The sequence below is a fragment of the Meriones unguiculatus genome, chromosome 8, assembly GCF_030254825.1.
Source record: "Meriones unguiculatus strain TT.TT164.6M chromosome 8, Bangor_MerUng_6.1, whole genome shotgun sequence".
NCBI lineage: Eukaryota > Metazoa > Chordata > Mammalia > Rodentia > Muridae > Meriones > Meriones unguiculatus.
In genome coordinates this window covers 90,966,120-90,982,702 of record NC_083356.1, presented here as the reverse complement: position 1 = coordinate 90,982,702, position 16,583 = coordinate 90,966,120, and the positions used below count along the sequence as shown (strand labels likewise).

The 16,583-nt window shown below is 42.5% G+C and overlaps 1 protein-coding gene across 3 annotated transcripts in view; it reads right to left on the bottom strand.

The window, feature by feature from the left end:
• Positions 1-1,215: 1,215 nt before the first annotated feature.
• Positions 1,216-16,583, bottom strand: part of Lypd6 (LY6/PLAUR domain containing 6) — a 133,141-nt gene continuing 117,773 nt past the window's right edge. For all 3 annotated transcript variants that reach the window (XM_060390145.1, XM_060390147.1, XM_060390146.1), the window contains 2 exons: positions 5,940-6,070; positions 1,216-4,043 (listed from right to left, as the gene is read on the bottom strand). In XM_060390145.1, coding sequence (XP_060246128.1) covers positions 3,876-4,043; positions 5,940-6,070 — 299 coding nt within the window. In that variant the 3' untranslated portion in view covers positions 1,216-3,875. The remainder of the gene's footprint in view (positions 4,044-5,939; positions 6,071-16,583) is intronic.

The window sequence follows — 16,583 nt, the reverse complement described above, 5'->3', positions numbered from 1 at the left end:
TATTTTTTTCAGTAGATCCTGAGAGTCTTCCTAGCTAAACCCACAGGCTTCTTATCTATGCCACAGTTCTGCTCCAAGGGGCAATGAAATTGTAATAGTAACTCAATATCCAAGGTCGCATTTCCTCAGTTACATTGAGAATGGAATCAGTAAGAGATACTCAAAACATTTTCAGGGAAATTCAGTCAAAACATTTGTGAATGATTTTTTAAAAAGCTTTTTAAAAATAGCTTTCGTATCAAAGCTACCATAGGATAGTTAAAATGTGACCACTGAATTGATATAACAGTGTTTGCTAATTTTTATAACATGTATAAGATCTTATAAATATGTTAGACATGACCTATGAAACATACTTATAAGGGGGAAGATTCTTTTAAGATCCTGTCCTTACAATCAGGTTTTTTAAAATATATAGTCTGTGCCTAATATCATTTACACTAAATACACAGGGGCTCCCAGAACTCAGGACTAAGCGCTGTCTTCACTGTGTGAATGGAGAAGCACCGACCACATCTCTAACACTCCCCACACCCCATCTAGCAGCAAGCTCACCACTAACTGCAGAAAAAAGATTAACTCTCCTGGAAATTGCAAGGAACACCATTTTAAAGAACCAGGTGCCATAGTCAAGCTGAACATTTTCAGACTTTTTTCCAGTCTGTTGTTTTTCTAAGAAAAATATAATAAATGCATTATGTAGACATAATTATATATGTATATAGAATTTCAACATTTCTTCCCTTCCAGAAAAAAAAAAAACTAACAGAGGCAAACTTTTCTATTATTATTATTCATCTTAAAAATAAAATAAGATTTTAAAATAAATTGAACAGAATGACACACACATAGATGCACACATGCCATCTATCTTTCCATCCATCTTTCCATCTATCTATCTATCTATCTACCTACCTACCTACCTACCTACCTACCTACCTACCTATGGACAGTTTTTGCTTTAATGAAGAAATGCTTAAGGGAAACTATATACCAGATTGAAAGTTTGACAATCTTTCCTTTGATTTTTGGAGCACTTTTATCTGTACGAATCAGTTGGCGTGAGTAAGTATCTTTTATGTATTTCTTGACTGTACGTCTGGAAAGTGAGCTCACAGGAAGAAGACCACTGTGGTGCTAAGCTCATGTCTTGACATAACATGGTACATTAATCACTGACTGACATACACACTTGCAGGAAGAAGCCTGAGGAAACACACTTAAAATCTTTATTCATTGATTTACAAAGTATACAATATTTACATTTAGGCATTAATCCCATATTGACATGGATGTTGAAGAAAGTCTAAAAATAAATATGTGGCACATAGGTTAATATACACATCATGGCTCTTTGCATTTCAAGCCATCACCAATGGTGAGGTTTAATGGACAATTTAAAGTGACAGGAGTCAAATGGCTAAATAGTCCTGGACCTTCCACATGACTGGCCCCTCCATGGCTTCTTCAGGCCGGGGATGGTCAGCAAATCACATTCTTTCAAGAGAATTAAAAAGAAGCCACTTTGAAAGGCATTAGGGATGTGTGCAGCACATGTGTCCAGTAGCTGCAATTACTTCCCAGACGGTGGGCAATCTGTACCCTTGAGAACCTGATCCCTGAAGACCAGCCAGGGAGGTTCTCATGGGGTCAGTCCCTTGTCTCTTGTTCCAACGGCATGCAGCACTTGGAAAATGTCAGTGGATTGTGACCATGCACAAAAATGGTACTTGCAGATATGTACAACATCGACTTCTCATTGTCTTAAAGCATCTTTAGATGCAAGGTCAACTATCTCCTCCTTTGACAAGAGGAATAGATAGGGAAGCTATAACTTGACTCCCCAAAGAAAAAGTGTCAGCTGGGGAAACATGCAAATGTCATCCTGGGAAGCAGGATATGTTCTAAATGAAAAGATGGGCAAATTCCCATGAAGTTAGGCCTAGAGGTATTCCTAGCAGAGAAGTTCCACCCTCCCTTTTTTCCCAAACAAGTCACATCCCACATAAACTAAATCTGAAGGACAGGCTGCATTAATCAAACTTCTTTGAGCCCCAGGACCTTTATCGTTAAGCATCAGTGTGCACAGTTCCTTACAGAACTGATGTAGGGTTATATGGTCTACCTATGTAAAGTGCTTAGCAAAGTGCCTGGCACTTATGAGTGCTCATTATAAGCCTTTCTCCCCTGCTCTTCCATCCACAATTACAAGCAAGATGTCGATAAGCCTACCAAACTCTGAATCAAGGCTGTGTGATGCAAGTTCAATGATGTGGAAACAGTTTCTACCGTCAGTTCAGATTTGGGGGTCCAATTTTATAAACTAAAGTTCCATGTGTGGAGCAGATATATCTTAACAACACTGCCCTCTTTAGGAAATAGCTCCACCAAGTTCTATGGGAACATACCCCACTACCCTGCACAGTCAGACCAGTGATGGTTTCTGCCTGATTATTTCCGGGACAAGCTTCTGAGGAAACCATGAGCAGAACCCTTGAGGCAAACGCACAACCCTTGCTCACAAAACATTAAGTTTTTCAACATCAGTACAAGGATCATAGTTAACTTTCCATGAAAACAAGTGATAAGTTCTACCACTGTTGAAAACAAGCATTCTAATAGATATTTTGTTCAGGAAAAAAAAAATATTTTTTTTGAAATATAGTTTCCAGTTTATACCATATGAAAATAAATGTCAGTTAAAGAATTTACAAGGAAGAACACAATGCATTTAGCTAAAAAAAAAAAGAAAGAAATACATGAAGGATAATGAAAATCCTTTCTTCTACTTCAAAAGCAGTAGCTGAAACCAAAACTACCCCGTCCTACTTTTTCTCATCATTTTCTCATCCCAGCACATACATGTTCTCACCTTATTGATATACTAAGAATTTATTTTAAAATTTTCTCCTTAAAGCCACAGTGGTTTTGGAAGGAGAAGGCTCTTTGGCAGTAAATACTATAGAAAGAGAAAGAATTTTGCTTAGCTATTTCTGGGTCTTAATATGTGCTAGGACTAACATTTACAAGGTCCTTTTATTCTGAAGTTCTCTCTCCAATTAGATTGGCTATATCTGAGTGGAAAGAAACACCTGGAGAAAAAAATAATCTCATCTATTTAGCGTGACTTTTTTAGATGCTATTGGCCCAGCTGGAATCGAGAAACTTGGGATGCATAATTACCTCCCAAGGTCAAACTTTCCAGTTATAAGAAGGGATAATGTCATCTCTTGTGGATGCTAATTTCATCACGTTAGACAAAATCTTTCTTCTGTCACTCCTACAAATACAACAAACTTCTATAATTGCCTTTTCTTATCTTCCGCAAAGAGCAGAAGGAACATGTTTCCCAATGTTAAGTTAAGAAGCCTGGGGAAATTAAAGTGAGCAAAGCACTTGCTACTCTTTCAGGGATTCTGCCAGAATCTCAAAGAAACCATTCCACTTACTCTGGATTTAAAGTTTTAAAATTCTAAAGCCGTAGGTGAAGCTGTGATTGCAATTAAGCTAGTGATTCTTTATTCTTTTCCTGAAAAAAAAAAAAAAATGAACGTCTCCTGCATCCATAGCTTTATTCCTCAGAGGGCCCAGGACCTCCTGCAGCTCATACGTGGATTCTGAATCAAGAACCCCAGACATCAATAAAGGCAGGGTCTGTATCAGGGACAGGCTGACTTAGATGGGATCTTGGTTAGGCTGGGAATGACAGCGTGGAAGCAGTGCTTGCTCTTCATGGTAATGGTTATGCCTGGCTGTGATGACGTCCTGGGAGGCTGGGGTTGCACTGGGTCCCCACTGCCAGACCAATGACTCATGCATGACTATGGGCCATGGTGAAACCCACAGGGCTCTACCACTTTTGGTAGGGAAGGTTGTTATAAGGTGAGTCCCAGCCACACCCACAAGCAGGACACGATCACTGACAGACAGTGGGGGTGCCCATTTGTCTGATTTATAGGTGACGTAGTGGCAAAGGTGGCATCAGTTTCATTTCGGGGGAGTGGCAGATTACAGATATTTCCTTCGCAACAGGAGGTACAGATCTGAAAGAAAGAAAGAAAGAAAACAAAGGATGAGAAGGTAGCACGTTTCAGGAGGAGACCAGGCATCGGAAGGAACAGTCTCCCTCCTGGCAAATAAGAAGGATCTAGTCTATGAAAGGCACACTGCCTGGCATTCATGGAGGGGGGGGGAATCCTATCTGGAAGTGACATGCTCGAAGTCAAAATTCCCAGCCCAAATTTCACGGGGCCTGAGTTGTTTTTGGCATCTCACCTGTGGCTGCTAGGCTTCCCAGTCCTCTGAGCCTTCAGTTATTCTGCCTCTGAAATGGGAATTGGGAAACTTGCTTTTCCTCCTCATAGAGACTCTTCCTGACAACAGGAATTAGCTGTTAAAGAGGTGAAAGTTCCTCTCTGAGATTTTCACAGTGAGGAGGAAGTGGCAATGCCTGGGTCACATGATTCTGAGTGTTTGCCTTCATTAGCACGATGGCTACGGTTAACTCCATTTTCTTGAGTGGGAAGCATTTGAAGGGTTTTCATTTATTCAACTACTCTTGCTTCATACTGCTTTACTCTTGAATCATATGAAAAAAGAGAACCCAACGGTTTATTGATGGAAGTTATCTTGAGCCATGGCTACACACTGTATTGCCCAGCAGCCTCAAAAGCAATCGGGGGCTTGTTAGGAATGCAGTCTCACACCATACCCAGCACTTGGAGAACTACAACCTGCATTTTAACAAGATCTCAGATGAATCAGATTCACAAGCTGGTTATTAGCCTAGCCAGTTACTCGTCAGGGCAGATTTAAACCTCTGGCTACAATCAGCATGACGCCAGAAAAATAGCAGAATGATGAGAAGAGAGACTAGAAGTTAGAAGTGAATTTGGCTTCCATTCATCTCTCTCTTATTAGCTGTATAACACAAGCAACTGACACATCTTTGGATTTTCAGCGTTTCTCTTGGTAAAAAAAAAAAAATCATCTATCTATCTATCTATCTATCTATCTATCTATCTATCTATCTATCTCACAATAATGTCCAAAAGCCAAGGCCGGCTTGCTATACAGGTCAGGTGATTTGATTTGACCTTGATTTGACCTTTCTTCAAACTAGTAGCAAGTAGGCAGATGATATTCTAAATTTGATTCTTAGTGAATTTGAGAATTAGCCTAAAAACTGTTTCTGTGTTTTGTGACTGAAGGAAGCCCCTGGCGGCAGTGCTGTTCTAGGGTACTGAGAGAGAGAGTTTCCCTCAACCCCAGGGAGGTGGTCTGACAGGCAGGCAAGCCAAGTAAAGGCCGAAGTGTGATAAGATCATACAGTCAGCACCGACCCACTGCAGGAAAAGCAGGGCCCTAAAGATTCACAATGCTGGCTTCTTTCTACTCTCCTTCCTAAATGCCCCCAGAGCTCCTTTTATATGGAATGCTCTGTGTACAGGCACCCACTAAAGTCTAAGGGAGACAAATCCACAAGCCAGTGGCTTTATCACCTTTCAAATGACTCAGGTGCCAACGGAGAACTTCCCTAAACTGGGACCCCAATAACGTCATGCACCCTCACTCTGCAAAGGTTATTGGAATATAGTGCCGTCTGCTTCCTCAGGTGGATGATTTCTACTATCTGCCACCCTCTACCAAGATGGATACGAGTGGTCCCTGACCCTCTCCTTTCAGGACTCTTCTGAGTGAAGAGGGGCTTAGGATAATCTGAAGCATCCTCTTTGCATGCGCTTATGCACTCCCTCTGTTTGTCCTTTGTCCTGCCTTATGCTGGTTTTCTTCTAAAGCAAAGAGGAAGGCAAGCACATTTTCACAGCCGCGTAAAGACAGTGAGGCAGCAAAGAAGGTAGGGAATGAGGGTGGGGGGGATCTGCTCATGCGCACTGCGAAACCCAGACAGGGCCGGGGGAGTTCATGGTTTCCCGGACCTTTTGGCCTTCATGTTCCGAGTCTCGGCAGCCCGTGGATAAACACTCCTCCAGTGGGACACAGCGTTTGGTGACAGAGATGCTGTTTCCTGTGACTTCCATCGTGTGCTGCGTGTAGCAGTATCTGGTGTCTGTCAGGAGAAAATAACCCTTAATTGAGATGGGAAATGCAAGGCCAATGTGACTGAAAAGAACACAGCAGGCTGTTTTCCTGGATCCTCATTAGAGGCACTGGACAATGTTTAAGGAAATCAAATCCCCAAGAAAGCAGCTCTCTTGTCATCCATCAAATGACTCAGATGCCAATAAAGAATCTTCCTAAATCGGGACTCCAAGAATGAGACAACTCTTTACTTTTCTCCTGCTTCCTCACACGAATGACTGCCATGCACTACCAAGGTGGTTCCCAGGAAAATATGGCAGCACATAGGTTGGACACAACCTGCACGCTAAGAGCAGAGGAAGGACTGAGCTAAGAGAAAAATGAAAGATTATAGTGTGTGTGCATGTGTGTGTGTGAAGTATGCCCATATAACATTGGAAGAATTAGAAATGGATCCATTTTGTTGGGCTAAAATGTCTCTGCACCAAAGAAAAGACTTGGTCATGGCAACAGCCACATCTGGAGTGTTTAGAGATTGACCAACGAGATAGGTCTCCAGATGTGGAACACATGCCCCTATGGAAGTCTATAATCCCTCCTCAGCTTGAGGAGAAAGGTTGAGGTTTCTTCCAGAATTCCAGAGAGAATTTGAGAGCTAAATAAAAATGGCATTGCCAGTGTAGTTATTTACAGCCTCCGGGCAGCACGCAGGAAACTGCTCCTGTCCCGCCGTCCTATTACAAGAGAATGAATAATTCTTAAGAAGCGTCACTCAGCTGTTTTTCACCGGTATCTTGGCTCTAAACTCTGCATGCTTTATACATTTGGGGTATTTAGTTGCTAATGTGGAATTATGATCTTCTGTGGTATTATTTATTAGGCAATAAAAATTCCCCCATCAGATTCTGTCATGACTCTGGCAGCCTTTAACCAAAGAGCTCACGTCCAAAGAAGAAGGCTTACGCTATTAGGTCCCACGAATGAGCTAATACAAACCACATTGATGCATCTGAAAAATGGAAACTTGGGGGCGGGGGGTTAATGTCTTCCTAGACATCCTTGCCTCATGGGAACCCAGAGTCACCTCTGCATCTGACCCACAGCAGCTCCTTTCCCAGGATGACACTGTTGTAGACATTATTCCCTCTTTCAGGCACTATTGCCATACTGCACCCTGCCTGGAATTCTGTTTCTTGGAGTCAGCCTGCTCAGGGTCCTGTGGAGTTCTTTGGGATTAGGGTAAGTGAGGTCATCTGGGGGGGGGCGTGTGTGGTTAAAAGTGTTACACCTGGCACTCACACTTCCCCCTCTCCCCCCTCCCTCATTCCCCCCGCCCCCCCTCTAATATAAGGTGGAGGTAATTGGCTAATTGGCTATTGGATGAGGAGAAGGATGGTTTCTTATCTGCCTCTGTTTGGCAGGCTTTAACAAATGAAGACCAGAGATTACCAAAGAGAGCTGCTTTACTTCTTGGGCAGCAGGACGACAGACATTTATGGGCCGAGATGGTTACACCTTCCCCACTCCCGCCCCAACTTCAAATGTTTCAGAAAGCAATAAAAGCAGGAATGTTCTTATCTCCTGCTTCTGCTTCTTCGTTCGGGTGACGTGAGCAGCTGCCAGAGGCTGTACGTTCAGAATGTAAATGTGTGCAGTCACCATCACCCCCAGATGGGCTGAATACATCATTCCAGGCTTCAGTTTGGGAAACTAGGTTTGCCCCTCACGTAATGAATGCTCTTGTTTGACGTAAGCCTTAAGATAACAATTGGTGAACCGGCTACAACTACTTTTTCTTCACATTTTTCTCATTAATTTATTAATGGGAGGTTTATGCCTTCAAATGGGAGTGCTTCCAAGCAACTACTGAAATTTTTTTTTTCCTCAGAAAAACGTACACAAACCTCAGCATCTCATAAGTTCATTTTTGTCATTCCACGGTGAGGGGAGAAAGAAAATGACTGAGAATGCTGGGAGAAAACTTTCCCTTAAACACCATCAAGGGTAATACATGAAACAAAGATGTGAGCACTGCCATCGCCTCCCATCGTAGAGGCCTTCCTTCCGAAGAGCAGTTCCTCTGAGGCATCCTTTCCACTTGCAAAGAACCTAGGTGAGCCATGAAATGTTAACACAGAGAGAGGTTCTGCAGTTAAATACGGCTTTGAGAAGCTCAAATGAAGCTGATGCGCTTTCACTGGTGCACACTTCCTGAGCGCCTTCCATAGGCGCTGTGATCTGTGATCTCCAAGGGTGTGTTGGGCCGAGCAGATGGAATGTCCCCGAGCAGGACCAGGTGAACCGCCGGTGGCTTATCACTGAGCAGGAGCAGTGATCAAAACTGAGTTTCAGCCACAGAGCATGCCTCTCTGTGCATTCTGAATAATCCTGGGGTTGGTAATGAGGTTATATGAGAATCGAGCCCGCTGATAACTCCACACTAAAAGGATTTCAAAGGCTTTTATCTAAAAGATAAAAGATGGATTTGAATTTCTACCAGCTTAGTTTCAGCCTCTAAAATCTCATATTCTGCAACTGCATAGTATTCCCAGAGGTTGAGAAGCCAAACTCTTTGACTCATGGTAAAGTCAGAAACAGGAAAGACAGCTTAACCAATAACTGGAAAACACAAGGTATAATTTTCACAAGTCTCTCTGCGCATGTTTCTTTGTCTCTCCCTCTCTCTCCTTAGCCAAAGTTTGAAACTTAAAACCAGCTCACAAATAAAATGAGTTTTCACTAACTTTCCATTATAGTTTCCAAGAAAAGAAAATGATTCAACAAACTGTACTTGAGATTAATTAAATTAAAGAAATTACATATGCCTGTGCCAGAGGAAAACATTTCCTTGCTGGCCCATCAGTCTTGGCGGTTCACCTAGTTTGGGTTTTACAGAAAGATGTCTAATGCTTACAGCAATACTAGGAAACAGTTCCTCGAAGGCAAGACAATGAATGAGAAGGAAAGAATTGTAACAACAGCATTACAAATTATATTGGGAATCCATGGGCTGGTGGATCCTCCTGCTTATTTGCTTAATTTTTTTACACCCGGCACCTGGGGTCTGCTCTGCTGGTCTCCCCTGAGGTACGGGATCTCTTTGCAGTTCCTACCCTACCATTTGGTCACCTCAATGGTATTTCCCACCTAGACCCCAGGATTTATCTTCCAGGTCTTCTCTGTCTCTGGTCTTTTCTCTTCCAATGCTTGCTTTAACAGAATGTAGACGTTCTCTGAGGCTTTGTCCTTGAACCTCTTTCCGCACGAGTGACCTTGTCAAACTTCTGATCCCACATCTCTAGTCTCTTCCTCCCACCTACCTCCGGGACACTACCAAAGTCACAGCACACTTCACATGTCCATAACAAGAACCTGTCTCCTACCTAAGTATCTTCACCTGTGTCAACCTCAGGACGGCACCATCTGCAATGTGACACCTCTGTCTTTCCAGAAAATGTGAAGCAGCAATGCTCCAAATCTGAGGCTCTAAATTCTCTGAAATGCCTCCATTATATACTTCCTATGGCAAGACATTCATCACTTCCTGGCTTGGGTCTGAAGGACAGTATAGAAAACTGACAAGTATGTACAACTTGAATTCCCTTTTAAGTAATGAATATTTATGTTCACTTAAAGAGCCTAGAGACACTGGCGTAATTGTTGTTACGAATGTCCAGATGAACTTCCACACATCTACCTACATGCCTGAGACTCCAGCCATCACCAAAAACAATCTCACTAAAAGTTGCCAAAAATTGTGTAAAATAAGGCCTCCCTTACAAATCTAACATTACTCAATGTGGAATTGTTTCTATTGTCAAATAGTGGAAAAGGCTAGCTGTGTGGCTGTTTCTAGACAGAAAAGCCCTGAATAGGAGCTAAAGGGGGCCAAAAACTGACAGACTGTGAATGTCTGGGCCAGCGGTTCTCAACCTCCCTAACGATGTGACGACTTAATACAGTTCCTCACGCTGTGGTAACACCCAACCATAAAATTATTTTCATTGCTACTTCGCAACTGTCATTTTGCTACTGATATGAATCATAATGTAAATAACTGTGTTTTCTAATGGTCTCAGGTGACCACTCTGTGAAAGTGTCGTTTGACCCTGAAAGGGGTGGAGACCCAGAGGTTGAGTTCCTGGCATATCCCAGAGGCCCAGTTCTCTTCCCACACTCTACCCCCAACCCCTGCTCCAATCCTTTCTCTTTGTGTTCCTCAGAATGGGTACCTACCTACCAGAAATGGGTTCTCTTTCCAAATTACTGTCTCTTTCCTTTGTTGTCATCAACTCTGTTGGGGTACCCACTGAACATTTTTATTTCAAGTACAGTCATATTTTTTTTTTCATATTCAGAATTTTTCACTTGGCTCCTCTCATACTTTGTATTTCTTTGATATTTTAGTGTAATTATAATTACTGAAGCATTTTTTTTTATTGTCACTGATTTAAACTTTTCTTCAGGCAATTCTCCATCTCTGACCCCAGTTTGGTATTCATTTGTAATAGTTGGTGTCTGTAGTATCCCTCAAAGGGCCATGTGTTATATAGACTTGATCATCAGCCTCCGGCGTTACTAGTGGGTAGTAGAAGCTTTAAGAAGTGAATGAACCCTTGTGAGGAAGTTAGGTCATTAAGGATGTCTATCTCTCCAACTGTCCCAGTCTACCGTCATTATAAGATGAGCAGCTTGATCTGCCAAGGCTCTGTAATGTGCTGCTTAGCTGAAGTCCTGAAGCCACCAGAGCCAACTATCATTCAAACCTCCAAAATGTTGAGCCACAATGAACTTGCCTCTTTTTAAAGTTCATTATTCAGGCACTTGCTACACTTTCTGCTCAGTTTGGGATCTCCTGGCACAATGGATGATTTTTAAACTGAAATCTGGACATTTCCATATGATACCTTACAACCTCCTGGCTTGAGAGTGGTTGGTCTCTCTGATTAGTGCTCCCCACCCAGCTTTTACACAGTATGGGGTGGGCCTAATTGATAATGAGTGGTAGGTGACAAAGTTCTGACTCCCCACTGAGCTGGTTTTACATCTCCCCAGATGAGCTGGAGGCAGCTCATTGTTGGAGGACTCAGAAGTCCAGTTTACACCACCATGGTAACTGCTAGCAACATGGGGAGACCAGTTATCTTAACAGGGATGGTGGAACCCACCACACAGTTCAGTACAGCCTGTCATTGACTAAAGGATGGGCTCTCCGTTCCCTATTACTCATGGAGGTGAGGTTACAATTTGTCTGTGCTGTTTGCTGAGAGCAATGGCTTTGTATAAAAGCTTCTTGTCTTCCTGGGCTGCTTCCTTCCCAGGCTGTTGGCTGGAGAAAGAAAGCTTCTGTTGGGGTTTGTTGCGCTGGTGTTAGTGATACTTTCAGCTTCTTCTTCAGCTCGAAGTCTAGAAAGAATACTTGGAAGTCACCACAGTACTACTGTGCTTCGGATCCTGAAGTCCATAGCTAGTTTCCAATTTTCTCCTTCTACACCTTTCAGAGTTTTCTCTTTTCTTTTGGTCTGTGAGTAATGGTCAGGGTCTTATTTGCATTAGGTAAGGGAAACAGCAAAGGGCATCACTGTACTCTCTCTGGAAGTGAAAGTCTTTAGCGTATCTGGTATGGGGACAGATAATTCTACTTAGGAAAATGGTTTGGGTACCGCATGATGAACCATCTGTGTGAGCTCTTCTGGGTGCCCCAAGTATCTCTATGACTGCGCCTGTGGTGTACAGAATCCTGGCTGTGATCTACTGTTCTAGATTGTAAAGAATAAGGTCCATCCTTGCTGGAGTCCACAATCCTACACGTAAAATAGGCTTGCACAGCTCGTGTTTAGCCAAGCTCTTCCGCTTAAAGCTTAATCGAATTAAAACTTTTTGGTTTGTTTGTTTTTGTTTTTGAGGCAGGGTTTCTCTGTGTAGCCCTGGCTGTCCTGGACTTACTTTGTCAACCAGGCTGTCCTCAAACTCACAGAGATCCACCTACCTCTGTCTTCCCAAGTGCTAGGATTATGGGCGTGCGCCACCATGCCCCACGAAATTAAAACATTTTAATGTATACCTGTGGATACTTATGACATCTCTACCATGTCTGTACTTTGGATGATCTCATTTAATTTATTCAGCATCTCTATGAGAACTGTACGTTTTGTACAGTGTAGCCACTTGGGGAAATTATTTGCTAAGATCTACTGAAAGTATATCCATGTATACTCTGTCAACATAAGTAACACACACACATACACACACACACACACTGATAAAAGGAAATGAAATTTCTAGCATATGTATAGAAAATTATTTGTATGAATAAAAAGCGGAGACTACAAAAATGCCCACTGGTATCAAAATAAATACATTATGGCACCTATGCACACAACAGTAAAAATGAACAGAAAAGATTTAATAATAAAAGTATATCTCACATAACACTGAGCAAAAGAAATCAGAAAAACAAACAAAAACCAGGAAGCCAATACAAGGCAAAAATTGATCTATATTACTGGAACTCAGGATGATGCCAGATTACTTGGTTAGGACTGCTATAAAGGCTGCCAAAGAAATGGACTGCTACCAACCATTTTCTCAGGTTTTTGGGGGCTGGAAGTTAAGCGTCAAGCTTTCTTTTAAGGCAGCTTTCCTTGCCTCATAGATGGCTTCTTCCCCCCACCCCCACCCTGCCATGTATTTGTATCATCTTCCCTGTTTTCCAAAAATATCAACCACACCTTTTTAATTGATATATTTTATTTCTTGAGACAGTTTTACTTTGTAGCCCCTGCTTCCCTTGAAACCCTTGTTCCCTTCCTCTGCCTTCTGAGTGTTGGGGTCACAACAGCACACCTCTAAGCTTGGCTCTATGATCCACACTTTCCAATGACGCAGGAAGCTCGCCCTTCAAACATTGATGTTCAGGAAGCTCATGCTCATTGCTAGGCCAGAGTCAAAGAGGAGTCTGGGCAGGCATAAACACCAGTGGGGATTAAGGAGACTTCATAGTAGACAGGGGCTAAAATACAGACAAGATGGCAAAAGCATGAAACGGATGCCATGCACGTGAGTCTGATAATTTTCTCACTGCTGTGACAAAATACTCAGTCTAAGAAACTTACAAGAACTATTTTGGCTCACAGTTTGAGAGCAGTTGCTCTGCCATGCAGGGAGAGCAAGGAAGAGTTTATGGCAGTGGGAGTGTGTGACTAAGACTGATCACACCTCAGGAAACAAGAATCCAGACCAGAACCAAGGTCCACTCTAATCTGTAAAGCTCAATACGAGCAGCTACTTTCTCTGCCTGGGATCCACCTCCTATGATTCCAGAACTCATCAAAATAGGACCAACTGTTCAAACACCCAAGTCCAAAGAGTCCATGTCACAAACCATGAAACCACCAACGTAATAAACAAATATCTAGACAAAGCCATTGTGAATTGGAGTAGCCTTGATACTCTCAATATACTACAGCTAATAAAAAATAATAAATAGTAATAATAATCTTATTTAAGATGAAAAACTTATGGGTTAAATATCTGCATGAAATATCTAATATTATCTATGTAATAGCTAATCATTAGATATTACATATGTTTATACATACAAACTGAAATGGCCACCCTTGTATCATCTTACCAATACAAAGAATAAAACCGAAATAACAGAATACAGCTAAAACTACAAAAGTCTGAGGAAAGCGGAGGAAAGCTTCCAGAACAGGTAGGATCTGAAGAGCAAGGTACCCGAGGAGAGAAGAGCTCATTTAGTTGGGCCTGACGTGCTGTACATGGTCTTTTCTTAGGGCAGCTGCTAAGGCAGAAACCTACAGGTCCAGAGGCTGCGAATCCAAACAGAAAGTGCCGCCACAGGGTAGAGAAGTCGGGCAGAGTCTCAGTCCATCTTAGGGGGTTTGCCTGCACAAACCCAGCTCAGAGCTAGTGGAGTCACCAGAAGTGAGGCTGACAGGCCTAGAACGGAAGTCAAGGTTGGCAGTTCTTCACACTTACTATTTAAAAATGCTATGGACTCCCTAGCTTCTGCTGTTCCTGTCAACACTAAGTTTGGGCAGCCCTGTGTGGCAACTGTTTGTGTGCACAGATGGTGAAAGTACAGGAACTTTAAAAAAGAAAAAAAGCAAAGCATTAAGCAGTATTTTGTGAAGCCAATGCTAGCATTCCCATGCCTGGCAACCACTCTTCCTGAATAGACCTGCAGGAATACATATATATACAAAACAGAGAAGAACATTTATGCTCTCCAACATTTGAACAGAGCCCAAATGTCAACCACAGCAGAATAGATGAATTTTGGTGTATTCACATAATGATATACTAAACATCCACGAAAAAGACTAACTTTGCAGCTCACAGAGCACTATAATGTCGCACTTAATATTTTTTAAAATCAAGGAACACATCCCATAGAGCTGCATTTACACAGAAATCAATGGCAGCAGACACACTATTGCTGCCTTTTTGGGGTGGGATGTGATGACTGAGAGAGCTATAGGGTTTCATGGTTTCATATAGGTGGTACACATTCAGAAGCTGATAAAGACAATGAGATGTTCACTTACGAGTTTTCTTATGTCTCTATTTTAAAAGGGGGCCATTTAAGAACTCCATTTAGAATTGCAGTACTATGAGAAGACAGAACAACTAAAAATCCTCTCATCGCTTAGTAGCCAGAGGTGTCAGAATGAACTTTCCAAAAATGGAAAGATCTCCAGTGTACATACTTAATAAGATTCTGATTTTCCTATCCCAGGAAGTTTCCAAGCCTTGAGTTAAAATGGGATTTAGAGATATCTTGATATAAAGTGAAGAGCTTTGGCGGGCTATATCCAAAATGTAAATTTGCCTAAAAGAAAGAAAAACAAAATACTCTTATTTTAAATAAATCAGAAAAGGATGCGCCAGGAACTGGCTTGTCTGAGGACTGATGATAATGAAATAGCCTTTCCTAGAAATATGGTACCATGGGCTTCTCTTCAGCTGAACTGGGGGTTTCATTTCTATTTCCTGCTTGTACCAATCTCCGCACTAGACCAGTACCCAGGAAGAACCACCAAGGGACATCTTCTGTGATTCGCTTTCACAAGAAAACCTGGAGCAGCTGAGAAGCCAGGATAAGAGGATTCCTGCTTCCTATCTTAGCATTTTCTTCTGCTTTTCTATCAGAAAGACTTCAAAGGAAGATTTTTTTTTCCCTTGGGGGAGGTGGCAGGACTTCCTTGTGAAGGGACAGAACATTTCCAGGTCAGGTCTTTTGAGATGACATTTAACCTCCAGACTCTTGATAAACATTTATATAGTTCCTCTCTCAACACAGAGACGCCATGGGCAAAGTGATATGTACCTGACCACGTGAATCTCAGCTCCTATTTATTATCATCTGGTCTCTCTTGTATTATGCAATCTCACTATCACTTCTATTTACAAAATCAAGGAAAAGTGACCAGCTATGAAAAGAGTGTGATGAAACTGCAGGTGTAGCAAAACACGCAGCAACCGGAATCAGCAAGGGAGTGCATCTTAGAGTCTCCTTTCTGGAGCAGGGATTGCCATGAATCCGTAAGGGTCTGAGAAGTAAGGTCATGGAGAAGGACATTCTTACTTTCTCTCACCCTGAACAAAAGCTACAGCGAACCTGCCATAGTTACATGTGCAGCTAATTAACCTGCCATTGCTATAGGGGAGATTCTAGCCCGGGCCAGGCTTCTTTGTAGCATGTTGTATGCCCTGTGGGGTCACAGCCAAGTGATGTCAACTCCATCGGTCTCAGACAGATGTGATGCCATGCTAGATCTCCAAGCCCACATGCTCCATAGAGTTCTGCTTTTGAAAACTTGAGACTGATTCATTCTCCAAGCAATCAGTTTTGCAGCCCCATTCTACCCAGACATCAGCAAATGCTCATGTGGTCCTTTCGCCCTCAACAAGTAATTTTCCCACCCTGTGATGATTAAAACCTGGCTAAGCATATCACAAAGTAAACACACGGTGGCACAGAGGTGCCACAGGAAGCCATCATGCCTTTCCACAGCAGCTTCTCACAGCATCTCCAAGCCTGTTGGTCATCTGCGGTTGCCTTAGGTTAACGGCAAGCAGAGAACACAAATGCAGAAAGACTGAGTAGAAAGTCTGCATTTTAGTTTAATAACATGGCTATTATTTTTAATTGATAAAATTCCACACAACCGACTTGCCAACAGAAGACCCCTGCACTTTCACCCCTTCTCAGGTTCAGGCATTGGGGCTCAAGGGTACTCAAAATAGATAGCCCCGGCACAGAATCTGACTATTAATTAGTCTTTGATACAGACAGACTCCCTCCTACTCCAAGGTCAGGTCTCTCCCCATCTGATGGGCACGTGTGAAAGTTCGGAGCCCACACCCCTGCCCTTCGAAAGAGTACCTTCGAAAGAGTTGCCTTTTCTAAGCCCACTCCCCAGTGGAATCGCTGCCATCTCCCCTGCTTGAAGAGCCACTGCCCCTCAGCCCCTAGCCACTCTTCTTCCTTTCAGCTCCCACAGCACTTAAGG